The sequence below is a fragment of the Macrobrachium nipponense genome, chromosome 43, assembly GCF_015104395.2.
Source record: "Macrobrachium nipponense isolate FS-2020 chromosome 43, ASM1510439v2, whole genome shotgun sequence".
NCBI classification, from domain to species: Eukaryota; Metazoa; Arthropoda; class Malacostraca; order Decapoda; family Palaemonidae; genus Macrobrachium; species Macrobrachium nipponense.
Genome location: NC_061104.1, coordinates 11,808,947 through 11,822,414, shown reverse-complemented (window position 1 = coordinate 11,822,414; position 13,468 = coordinate 11,808,947). Strand labels below are relative to the sequence as shown.

Genomic DNA, 13,468 nt, shown 5'->3' with positions numbered 1-13,468 from the left:
ATTCTACATAAAAATGCGCACATTTTCATATATAATACTTCATGTAACGGCTAATTTACAATGGTACAAAAATTATGTCAGTGACGAAATAATTTCCGAGATGTGTCACAGATACTTTTTAGAGCGGCAAGAAAGAAATTCGCGCTTGCGCGCCTGCGTAACGATTGTAAACAAAACAACACCTTGATCCATGAACTCCCAGCATCCCCCAAGGCGCGTGATTCAAAAGCTTTAGGCTGGTAGGCCTATAAGTATTTTTCTGCAAATTTTAAAAAAAACTTTTGTAAGTCGACGTAAAATACGTCCAGTCGGCACACGGGAGAAAAAAAATGTCAACGTAAAATACGTCCAGTCGGCGTAAGAGGGTTAAGTACAAAATCTTTTGAAGGATACATCTATTACGAGGCAAGAAGAAACAATGTTAGAAAGCAAGAAGAAACGCCCTGTGCTTCGCTGATCTCACCAAGTTTTTGTAACATTAACTTATGATAATGGTAATTCCTTCTCTATTTAGGTACCAACAGTAATGGCAATTTTAGAAAAGGATTTTGCAAGCTATTGAATACAGTAACAAACTAACAGTACATTTACAAAAATAATGTGTATGTTTGTGTGTGCTGATTTCATACTAAATAAGTAACTTCCACTTGGATTAGAACTTTGGTTATCCATTATAATTACCCAATATACATTTCAGCTACATCAAGAGCACATGCATGTGGTCATATTAAAAGATACAATACACCAATATTATCTATTTGGTATTAAAAACTGACAAAATCCTTACTGCCAGAGTTATCATGAGTTCAGGCTATCATCTTCACCGATTGAAAACTTGGATTAATATGTAACACACTAAATTCACTGCTATACAATTACATTAATCACATCTTATTATGGGGTACTTATCAAAAGTTTATACCACATATAATGCAAGAGAGAAATCGGGATTAAGCAGACATTTATAGATAAGCCACACTCCAAATTGCTTACAAAACTGGAAGCTGCTATTTACAGGTAATCAACAAATGAACTAGAAACATTTATAAGCAAATTTAAGGACTTTCAATACAGAATTAATGATAGCTTATAAAAATTAAAACTTCTGTTTATCAAAATTCAACCCTTGTTCTGATGAAGTAAATTTCCCTTAATAAAATTACAGTTAATAAAACAATCCAGTCCTTTACATACAGAACCATGGTTTCCACCAGTGATGTGTAACAGACCAACACCAAGCTAGTTAGGATATGTTGTGGACAGTGGATGGATATATTACTGTGCTATATCTTTAATAAGCCCTACATAACACACATTTTGATGTAATTTTCAGTAAATTTTTCATGTGTAGTTACCAAAACACTACAAAACAGTAGCTACAGTGCTGGTTCAGTATAAAATCAGCATAAAACCCACATGCAAGCTTACATATTATGCATACTTCATTTTTAATATTATGGTATGACTACAAGTATTGCTGCATTCATTACTGTAGTTACAGCTTACAAGATCCTCTTCAAAAGTTTTAATGAAATAATGATATATAACTCGAGGAAAGAAAAAGTGAAACAGATTTTCACAAAACTGCTACAACAGCTCTTGAGATATCATGCAAACTACACTAGCATGTCTTCATTACTTCCAAAGAGGTCTGACATTCCCCCCCCGGTTCTAGGTTAAGTGCCAGTGTTAAATATTGTACAGGCAGTCCCTGGTTCTCAGCGGGGCTTCTGTTTTCAACAGCTTGAAGATAAGTGAAAATAGCCGATAACCAGTTAATGGCGACTCTGTTAGGTATGATCGGAGCCAATACCAGAAAATCAGCACATTTTGGCCCAGATTTTCAGCAATTTTTGGCACTAAACTAGCGTCATAAAACCGGATGATAACCGGGAACTGCCTACATGCTTACTAGTCAAGAGTGCTTATTTTTGTATCTGATAAAACATTTCTAAATTTATGCAATTCAACCTTTGAAATCAATCTTAAGAATGTATCCTAAATCATGCAACACTGCCTATGAAATGAAAGCAGTATGAAAACATTGCATATACTATATACTACAACTACAAAAGGAGTCAACTTTTCTATGAATATACAAGTTTTTACAAAATCCACAAACATGAAAAACCAGCCGTAAGATCTCAAAGACTCAAAGCAGTACACATCAGTATGCATTCCAGAACTGACATTTCAGCCTGTGTCATTCCTGTTATGATGCCATTTCTCCATATAAAGTAATTATCAGTACATATGAAATACTTTATGAAGTACCATCAAAGGCATAACAATCTTTAATTCATAACATACTTTATTCTATGTGCCAGCATGAGAGACACCCTATGTAGAGCATTCATCAGTGCAAAGTGAAATTGATTGTTGAATCCTCATAACAAGGTACTGTAATTAACAGGTGATAAGTGTGTGTGAATGGGGAAAACCTCCCCAGTTCCCTGCTCTCATTAACTTTTTTCGGGATCAGAAACCATGTGGGAGGGTTTTAACTAGTATAGCAGAAAACTAGGGGCTTCCAGTAAATGTGTGGCAAACAGGTATGACAAGTACCTGAAAGGTAAGTCAGTAATGGTACTAGAAGACAAGACAAGATAGGGTGGGGCACCAATCCTTGGAAGTTAGTCCGTAACTATTTGAAGGTCACAGACTACTAAGACATCTGCCCTCTAATTCTTCCACCTTGCCCAATGGCAAAACTTGTTACGTAGTTTCAATGACCAATTCCTACCCATGCTGAGGATACTCAGGATATGGCTTGCATTCCTTTCAGAACCAATTGAAATTACTCCATGTTCTTCCTTTACACATTTCTTATACCATTTGCTTAAACCAATACATAACTTATTAGAACAGATTTTACCATAAGCCCTCTGTTGGGAGGGCAACAATCATTACTACTGATTTAATACTACTTTGTCTAATGGGCAGAAATGCAGCATGGCATAAAGAACATGGCATGCAACTTCCTATGGCAAAAGTTATCACAGAAACTTTGGTAACTACCAATGTGCACTTAAAAATGCTAGCTCATGTGAACACACAACATACAAAAATTTTAGAAAAAAGTGAACCACAATGAAAAGTAATAACTTCACATACCCTTACCTTTCTACGAAGTTCATCTACAAACTTTTCTACACTATGCACGGTTCTTTCTAAACGTTCCTTCATGGATGCCCTCATGCTCATGGCATGTCGTAATTGCTTAAGGGTTAAGTCACGAGTCGTTTGGAGTTGACTACTCAATAAATCTCGAGCCTGATCCTCTGGGATGAGGTGATGGCCCTGACTACTACACATGTCATCCGCCGCGATTTTCGGACATGTGCAGCATACCATTGGCAACGGACTACTACCAGCTCTGCTGTAAAGAAAGAGGTAGCATTGTATAGTACAAAATCAAAATAGTACCTACAAAGGATCCCTAACTTCTTTTTCAAAAATGCAAGATGGAAATTTTCAGTCATAAAAAGATGCCTAATAATTCTTATTAATGTAATAATTCTTATCAATGAAGTATAATTCAGTATTTCTCCATTATAAGATAAATATGTGCAGTGTCAGTTCCGATAAGAAAATATGTTATAGATAAAATAAATCCCCAAAACTAGAAATTCATTAAATCTGACTTCAAATTTCAGGTGCTACCACCTTCCTGTAAGATGTTTATATACACTGGTAGTTTTGTGATTTTGCAGGATTTTAATTTAGCATGTATTGATATTTTGCTGTTTACATGAATATCAACTGAAAATTAGTAAATCATTTTATCATAAAAAAATGTATTTAGTCATGCAAATAACATGAAAACACAGTAATTAGTAAATATTACTAAGAAAAAATGAGCGAATTAGGGATTTTTCCACAATATATTTGGGGTTCAAGTTCTACAGAAAACCCAGCGTTTAACTGAAGCCACAATTGGTGAATCCCCCAATGTAAGGGAGAAAATCTGAGCAGAAAAATATTTTACTGGAAGTAATGACTTACTACCACTTGGCAAAAGTGATAAAGCAGGTAAAAACAAAACAATACCACTACGCATGTTCAAGTCTTACCTTTGTGCACCATTTTGCTGTCCGTAACCTGACGTCATTATTGGTAGGGACGGCGATAAGCTAGCGTCTTGTTTATGCAGAGAAATGCTCGAATTAGTAGATAACCCTGTCCAGAGAAAAATATACTTCTTTAATGCCAATGTGCATGACTGCCAGTATTATTCCCTGTAAGAGGGTACCACTTAATGTGCACAGTACTATTTAAGACATTACATCAACCCTATCACCCCATCGGCATTGCTTTTTTTTTTATTTTCCAGCTGTTTCCTTCAGTTTTTTCCCACTAAACTTTGATGTAGCTAGCTAATTATTTTCAATTCATACTTAAAAACAGTTCTTTGAACAGGCACTGGGTCTGCAGCAGAGATGGGGCTCAGGTGATCTAATTAAACCAAAAGATACTGTAATACAATACCACAGTATTTAGAAAGTGGAATGGCAATTTGACTAGTCTTCTAAATCACAATATCACAATGTCACAATTTTACTACATTCACCTTACTTGTAATCATTAAATTAATGAACACCATCATAATTATCAATTACTCCACAAAACATACCAACTCACATCACAAATCTAGAATTTGCCTGAAGGTGTCTTCTTTAATGAGGTGAAAATTAGAGCCAGGGAAAAAAAAAAAAAAGTTGGACGGCTAAGTAGGATGGAATCATTACAAAATGGAGGAAAAATCAAGATGAAAAGCAATGCATTTGGGACTGAAGGATGATGAAAAGAACATTTACTATCTTTTAGTAGTTTGGCACCTTATTACGGGGATGGATTATCAAAGACAGGAGAAATTACTAGCTACGTCTCATTAATTCACTCGTAAGTTTCTTATTCACAGGGAATGCATTTCTCTAAAATATATCTAACATACAAAACATAAGCATGTGGAAGGGAAGGTCAAGCACTCTTAGGATCTTAACCCACTGCAAGGTATAAAGTCCAGATCTACAAGCATTCACTGCCATGACTGCTTATGTATTCTTTTGTGCATCATACATTTATTTGTATTCTGATGTTTCTAGTTTCTTCTCTTATCTCTTAAATATTTTTTTTTACTTCATTAATCAACACACTCATAAAATCTACCCCTAAAAACATGTACCATTCACATATTCTAATCAGTTATAAACAAAAAAAAAAAGCACCTAATTATTTTGCCATCTTTGATGTCTTACAAGGTTAAAACAAATTTTTTTTAAGATTCACTTACCTGAAATACAAGAATTCGTTAAAGTTACGTAAGCACAACCAGCAGGGCATTTTATTTCTGTATCGCGAGATAGAGAGATGAGGCAGTCACAGCAAAACGTATGGCCGCACGTGAGAACCTTGGGCATGCGTTGCCATTCGTCAAACTCGGCTCCACACATGCCACATAACATTCCTTTCTGTGAAAAAAATATAAATCCCAATTTAAAGGCAACTTGGATTTTTCATAGAAAGACAAAGCGGAAGCTTTCTTTTATATGGATATACTTTCAACAAAAGTTATTCTTATCCAATTTTCACATACAGGTATGCTATCCTGTGAAAGCTTGCTTGGCAAGTTAACAGCTTTTCAGAATTCTTCATATGTGTGTAAACCTAAAGCATTATTACAATTTAAGAATTAAAAAAAATATAATACATATACATATACAATGTAGTAAAATAAATTCTTACCTCTATTCTCTCAGTATTCGTATTTTGTGGACTGGAATTAGTATCAACTGATTGCACTTTTAACTTTGGCGAACCTCGATCCTTGACGGCATCAAATGTTTTCAACATCTGAAAATCGGACAGAGGGGATACTTGGGATAGGGACGACGGCGTGTGCCCAATGGGCGATGGCTGACTACTACTGACAGCAACAGAGAACGGAGGTGGATAAGAGAATAAACCAGGGGGAGCATGGAGGGACGAGGAAGATACTGCTTGTTTAAACGGCGGGAATGCCTCTCGTGTTTCTCTAGGCTCGGGGAGTTTTTCTCTTGGCTCGGGCAGTTTCGAAGAGAAGTGTTCTCCACGTAATTCTCTGGTTTCAGGTAGCTTTGAGTTTGGTGGTGGTTCCTGACGCAACTCTCGGGATTCAGGTACCTTGGACTGAGAATAAGATTGTGGACGTGGTTCTCGTGATTCGAAGTTTTTACCTTTTGACTGAAAAACAACAGATACTGATGAAATTTGAGGTGTTGAAAAGATCTCCCCTCAATCATAATCTCAGTGAAATTTCAAAAATCTAATAAATTATAGCTAGAGCTGGGGTTAAAGCTATCACAAACACTTGAATCACAAAACTGGATGATAACAAAATACATACATACAACTCATATACACAGCAAAGCACTGACTCTGGGAATGTGTTGTTCCAAGTACAAGTAATCAATGGTGAATGCTACTGCAAATTTCTCAAAATAATAAAAGTAATTTTTACTACTACTAAAGGCTATCATAACGAATTAACAATCATATAAAATCATCACTAAGGCAGGGTCAATTGCATAAACATTTGTCACTGATATTCATCTTGAACTAGAAAAGTGAAATGAAAATATTTCAAATAATCAGTCCCCAAGAAATGACCACTTCATACCAACTATACTTCCCTAAAACCTTCAATTTTGTTTTGAGTTTCAATAGTACCTTTCCTTTGTATAACCCACAGACAGTTAAGGCATCTGAAAAATTTTGAACACACCCATTTATCATAAAACATAGCATTACTAGACAGCCTGAGCCCTTGTAGTATATTAATCATTTTGTGTCTAGCATAAAGAATGGTACCATGGCTATCACACACAGGTGGTGTTTTATCATCTACCATTTTTGTTTGACTATCACACACATGTGTGGTGTTTATGTTTTATCTGCCATTTTTGTTAGTTACTGGCAATATCAAATCACAATTTACATTTAACAATAATCAATGATATTCAAAAGGAATTAAAAAGCACTGAAAATTACTCTTATTAGTATTCTTTTTGCATAAAAAACATTTTACACAAAAGCAACTATTGTGCTTGTTCCAACATTCACCAAAGACAAAAATTCTCTCATCCTTTCAGTACCATATAGACAATATAGTAAAAAATTTAAAATTTTATAAGTATCATTAACTAGCAACCATACAGCAAAGTTTTGTCCTTCACAATTATACTATTCATACCAAAAACATGGCAAAGAAAAACCTTCCAGGTAAAAAACAACAACCACCCTTTAAGAATATATATTTACTTACCGAGTTGAATTCGTTAAAGTCATCTAAGGCACTAATGCCTTTTCCAATGATATTTTGCTTGTATAGGGGTGCTGCTTTCTTCGAATTAATGGATGCTTCAACGGCCATGGCTGAAAAAGTTAATTAAAATTTAATAATCATATTGCTATAGTTTTATTCAAGACATTTCACATGGGTGCAGTTCCCATTACCAAGACATAAGTACTTATCAGTCATCCAAAGGGATACTATTTACACAGTATAATCAATAAGTTTTCTGCAATCAAGTACTGAAAACACCTTTGTCCATTAATAAAAATAATTGAACATGTCTGAAATAAAATGTGTATACAAATCTTGATGATGTTACATACTATATGAAAGGAACATCTTACCTCAAAATTCAATAACTGATAATCTAGAATAACAACAATACTGAAGGTCTATAAACAAACACACATTCCAGAATACCACTATCTTAAAGCTAAGGAAAATAAGTTTGGAGGCTAAGGCATTTTAATTCCCAGCTTCAAGACTTTATGTAGCATTTACCACAAGGTGATAGCTCCTAAATGCTATTATGATTATTTTCATTTTTTAAAAATTCTCTACTTTTTATCATTATTGTACTGTATAAGTCCAGCAGGCAAATAAGGGAAAAAAAAATCTTGCCTCTCATGGGACTGATTTTGAAGGGCTTGTTCTTGTTATGAATTGATGGTACATGTTACGCTAACAATTAGCCAAGAAAATTCTGCAAATGCATCATTTCTGAAATTGTAACCTGGCAACTTTAACTGTCAAACTAATCTTGCAGACGTGTATAGACTTCTGTTAGTTGTGAAACAACTGTATATCAATCACAAGGAGTTGCCCACCGAGCAGCATTGAATTCAATTTTTTGTTAGCTGCCCTTTTTCAAAGATATGACGTTACCAACACTACAAGAAAAAATTCAAGTGAATACCCACAAATATGTTTGAGTAAATAGTACAGTATTTACAGATGAACATGACTGGAGATATATGGACTGTTCAAGTCATAATATAGATATTATTATTAATGGTATGAATATTTTAGACATTTATGCATATACAAAATCAAGCCCTGGGAATTTACAGCCTGATGCAAATAACTTAAACAAAATCAAAATTATGAAGTGCAGCTAGAGACATACGCATATGCTATGAAAAAGAAAACTATTCCTACCTTTCCCATGAAGAATATAGCCACGGAGTTCACATATTGCCTTCCATCCATCTTCCTCATAGGCCATATGCTGCAAATAAACAAATTTAAGAAAATGCACATGACCTAATACAATCCAAATCATTGTCTACTAACATACAAAACTCAATTTCACCCTTCTATGGCATCAAATAAAAGATAGTGTCCCAAATACTTCAAATACACTTACCACAAATCCATAGAATTTGCCGGCCATGACAACTGCTTCGATGACCGGGCCATATTGTGAAAACAGATAATGGAGGTCCTCTTTCGTTGCTGCTCCAGCTAAGTTTCCACAGAATATCTTGAATGTTTTGTGGACTTCACCCACAGGCATTCTGGGAGAGGGAAGATGGGGTACTGGCCTGAAAATAATATTTAACATGAACACAAATTGAAGTTAACTAATAACACTTTATATTGTAATCAATATTTTTTCCTATGAACTAATAACACTTTATATTATAATCAATATTTTTCCCTGTGAACTATAAATCAGTCGTAACCAAAAATGAATACTGTAGTACTTCTGTAACTTTGGTAAATCCCTCTACTGTCATTTACTTTACAATGTCTTAACACAATTTTCTAGCATCCATTTCTAATGGCTGTTCCTTGCCTTTTTTTCAAAAAGACACTAGGCTACCTCTACCAGAGCCTTTCCATCCATTAACTTTAGAATTCCAGTGGGGGACACCAGTTGTGAGGACACTAACGTACTGGAACTCATATTACAACAAACAAAATGTCAATTACAACCCACATGACTCGCACTTATAATGTAAACTTGAACATTCACCATAATACGTACTTTCATTTCAAAATCAACACTAATTCCTGATTTGTGAAACCCCCACTGTCCAACTTACATAACTCGAAACTTATTAATTACTATTACATGAAATATTAATGTAGCCAGCAAGTTGAAACACCCTCATCATAATTACTTTCAAGATTTTAACATCTGATGTTCCTTGACAGGGCTCAATTTGAAATGCCTTCTTTCCACTGGCTTCTATCCTACATTTTCCTCCCAAAACGCCAATCTGGTGTAGTCCTTCCTTGATCCCTTTCCTCCAGATTTACAAACCTTCCATATTGGTTTTCATACAACTACTACTTCCATAACTTTTTTTCATTGATTAACTACTCTCTTCCCTTCCTTACAAAGAAAAAAAAATCTGGATATCACATATTCAAAGGTGCTAATCCCAATGTTTTTGTTCAGTAAACGCTTACCCAATTTAAATTCCCCCACACTCCTATTTGTACTTAGGATTTTGGGAGTATGTATATTTCTATACTACTTATCTCAAGTTTTGTCATACATTTGATTACCACAATAGTTTTGTTTAAATTGAATTACATACTTCAAAAAACAGCACTGTAGTTCATGGTTATTCTTCATAAGTTATATCTGTTTTTTGCACATGGCATTGTGTCCTGTTATGTGTAAACAATTCTTTAATTCATTCAAAATCATCTTATTTGTCACTACTATAAATATATATACAGTACGCTGTAAACATGTTACAAGATTTTCATCTAAATAAAAACCCCTATCAACTTTCAATGGTGTATTTAGCAAACTTATTTCTGAATGTCAGTAAAATAGTGCTAAATGGACTTATCTAAAAGAAATTACATGTAAGATTTTTCATATATACAGCTAGTTGTTCTGTAAAATACAGTACAGTAACATCCATCCAGTTTAGAAATCTATAGAATTCACCTGATTATCATTAAAAAAATAACCAAGACCTTTCACCCAACTTCAAGCTCGATTTTGATTCTGCATAGTGCAATTACAACTTGAACACCTTGGCAGAAAGAAGCATGTAAAATCAACCTCTAATTTTAAATATAAGTAACCATGAATTTTGTTTCTTGAAGTTTTTTCTTATCAATATTACTGTAATGCCAACCTTCGACAAGACAATAGGTATTACAAATTTACGATAATTCAGTAATGACTAACAGAATATTTCAAAATGCAATGAATATCCATTACTAGTACTTAAATGCTATAATGCAATTTAAAAACTAACAGTAAAATCAAGAAAGTACAGTGCAGTACATTATGGAAATTACATGGATAGTGTACATAACTTTTTTTTTATACCAATTTCAAACTTCATGATCATTATAATTTGCTTCCAATGCCAATGTGATGCACAGGGCCCCTGTAAAATTCTCCCACTTTCATCTTTCCTCAGTTTTCACTTCTACAAATCTTCACTCATCTTAAGAAGCCTTCCATCTCAAAGCTCTTATCCAGTTCTCATGTCATCAGAAAACCTCTGACATTATATTATATAAACACACCAACCTACTTAGAAACGAGTTACTTCCGGACAGATGTTTGTATGTTGGATGGGCTATATACTGTAATCTTCATGCCTATTTAAGTACAGTATCACAGTGATATAACACCAATACATACAGCACTGTACGTTTTCTCATCCTAAAACACAATACATTGTACTGTATGTACAAAATAGGCGCACAAAACAAACTGAACATAATTTCAATTTACGATCCAGTTGTTTATATCACTTTTTTTCCCCAAGAGAAACCACCTACGTATATCCCTCTGTTATCTTATTCACTGCCCTTACATTACTCGTATCTGTACAGCAATACGGAAATTAGTAGGGTACAATCATTTGCAACTTCAGTCATTTCAGTTTCAAATCTTATTCAGATTGTTCTTTGTTTAATTTGCCACTTTTGGTCTCTGGATGTCCTTGTTCCCAATATCTCAAAGATTTAACCTCATTATGTAATCCTTTTGCAACCTAACATTAATTCATCACTCCATACAGTATCTCATTATTTCTGTTCATAGATTTATCTAAAGAACAATTTCTCTACATTTATAATGTTTTCTATTAAAAAGCTTTACAAATCTAGTTGTTTCTTATTGAGATTGCTTCACCTGCATATTCTGAATACAGAATAACAAGTTTCTACCATAACACAAACTATTTTTCTTCCTTCTCCACCTAGTACTTTTTGTCCTTACAAAATCCATGAAAAGAGCAAACAGCAAAAGGTGACATCTTATTACACCCTCAATTTCTTGCAAATTCACAAAACAAAATGGAAGCAATTCTGCGTCTGCCTCATCCATTAGTTTTATATATATTTATAACGAATACCATAGTAACATGTAACCTTTATACACTGGTTACTTGACAATATCCACTGCTTTCTTAATACGAAAAAAAAAAAAAAAAAAAAAAAAAAAAAAAAAAAATAAAAAAAAAAAAAAAAAAAAAAAAAAAAAAAAAAAAAAAAAAAGCTGTCAGAAAGTGACTTCTACATCCCAGGGATTACAAACCAATGTCTTTACACAATTATTTGGTCTGTGAGACTCCTGTCTTCATAACAAAGCTCTTCCTCATCTATGAGCATATTCTCAATTTATTTCTCCAGGCTAGTGAGGCTGACCATGCTCAATATTGCAATCAACCTAAGACCAATGCCACTACCGTTACCAGTGTCTGATCAACTTTCTTTGAAATCTAACTTGACTTAATTCCAAATCACTGGTTTTGTCTCCTCATTCCAAATTCTGCAACAGTCCAGTTAGCATACAGTGTTTCATTGTGTCATTATTGTTTTCTAAAAATTTACATCCTCAAGATGAAAATGTCTAGGGTTGGCATCAAAAACTGAATACTTTACTAGCTAAACGTTATCTAGAACTAAAAATGGTAACCATGATTATATTCATGGTAAAAGGTTGCAAAGCAGAGATACTGTGGGACTTCCATCCCATTACCCAACAGCTGCTTGCACAGCTTGGGAACTGCACGAGCTTCTATCCCCTATATTGCATGAGCTTAAATCCCCTATCCCCACAGTTTCTCCGTGAAGCTCAAAATTTGTAATACATACACACTGGAGTAAGGATTTGTATCTATCCTTTTGTGGCAACAGCATTGAACGCTTGCTTTTTTTTTTTACTTATCTTCATACTAACTTATTATGCTGGACATAGGAGGCAAGGTAACCTTTTACTAGATCACAGTATCTTACTTTACAGAGGATGTAATACGCTATGTGATATGGAAAAATTGCCCACTGTGGCCAGCAAATGACTCATCCACACAATTATGACGTGCGACTTGCTAAATTACCGAAGTTGTCAGCTTACTTTCCCACAAAACTTGGCAAGAGCTCTGCACTCTTCTTAATAAGTTCATCCACTATAACTGGCTACTTGTCCTAACATCAAACCCTGAGGACATATGTCCTACCTCACAAATCCATGTGTCGTAATACCAGGTTACCATCCAGCATTAGCTACCAAAGAATCTTAAAATAGACTCACAACTTTTATCAACTTCAACTCCTCTTCTTCCTTTGACCTTATTAATCTGAATGCATAGCAGGGTCAGCCACTCAGTCAATTTTTTCAACTTGAATGTTCCAAGACAACTATATATGTTTGAGCTACGGATTTGTTTCTACCAAAAAACCATTAAAAATCCACGGTACTCATCATCCAAACACCACTCATCACAAAACTAATGGAATAAAAAGTAAGTTATTATGGGTCTGCTAAAAAGTCAAATGTGTTGTGTCACCTTTTGCATCTAGTTTTCTTAAAAACAACTACAGGCTCAACTGAAACAATGCTTTAATAAAAACTATAAATCAAGCCTGTTACACTGTGATGATCTAAGAGGCTATTTTAATAAACTACCCAAACTGCAACATGGAAAAATGAGTCCCTTAAAGTTGAACCCTGTGACCTTAAGGGGGCCGGCCGGCCGGAACCGCTATATATGGTGGTATAGGGCGAAAAATGCAGTCATGAAAAAATTCATGGAGCTTCATATGGCAATTGAGAATACGTATACGAAATATTTCGTCAAAATTCCTCTTACTTTCGTAGTTACAGGGAAATTAGTTAACATAACTCAATAAGCCTAAAACACTGATCCG

At 34.5% G+C, this 13,468-nt stretch overlaps 1 protein-coding gene across 11 annotated transcripts in view; it reads right to left on the bottom strand.

Annotated features, from left to right (window-relative positions):
• LOC135213531 (uncharacterized) overlaps positions 1 to 13,468 on the bottom strand; it is an 80,508-nt gene that overhangs the window by 48,043 nt on the left and 18,997 nt on the right. For 8 of the 11 annotated variants that reach the window (XM_064247453.1, XM_064247454.1, XM_064247458.1 and 5 more), the window contains exons 2-8: positions 8,700 to 8,877; positions 8,492 to 8,561; positions 7,304 to 7,413; positions 5,746 to 6,222; positions 5,294 to 5,471; positions 4,074 to 4,179; positions 3,115 to 3,379 (exon numbers count right to left, since the gene is read on the bottom strand). In XM_064247453.1, the coding sequence (XP_064103523.1) occupies positions 3,115 to 3,379; positions 4,074 to 4,179; positions 5,294 to 5,471; positions 5,746 to 6,222; positions 7,304 to 7,413; positions 8,492 to 8,561; positions 8,700 to 8,849 (1,356 nt within the window). In that variant the 5' untranslated portion in view covers positions 8,850 to 8,877. The remainder of the gene's footprint in view (positions 1 to 3,114; positions 3,380 to 4,073; positions 4,180 to 5,293; positions 5,472 to 5,745; positions 6,223 to 7,303; positions 7,414 to 8,491; positions 8,562 to 8,699; positions 8,878 to 13,468) is intronic. The other 3 variants (XM_064247450.1, XM_064247449.1, XM_064247451.1) reach the window with 3 other exon arrangements.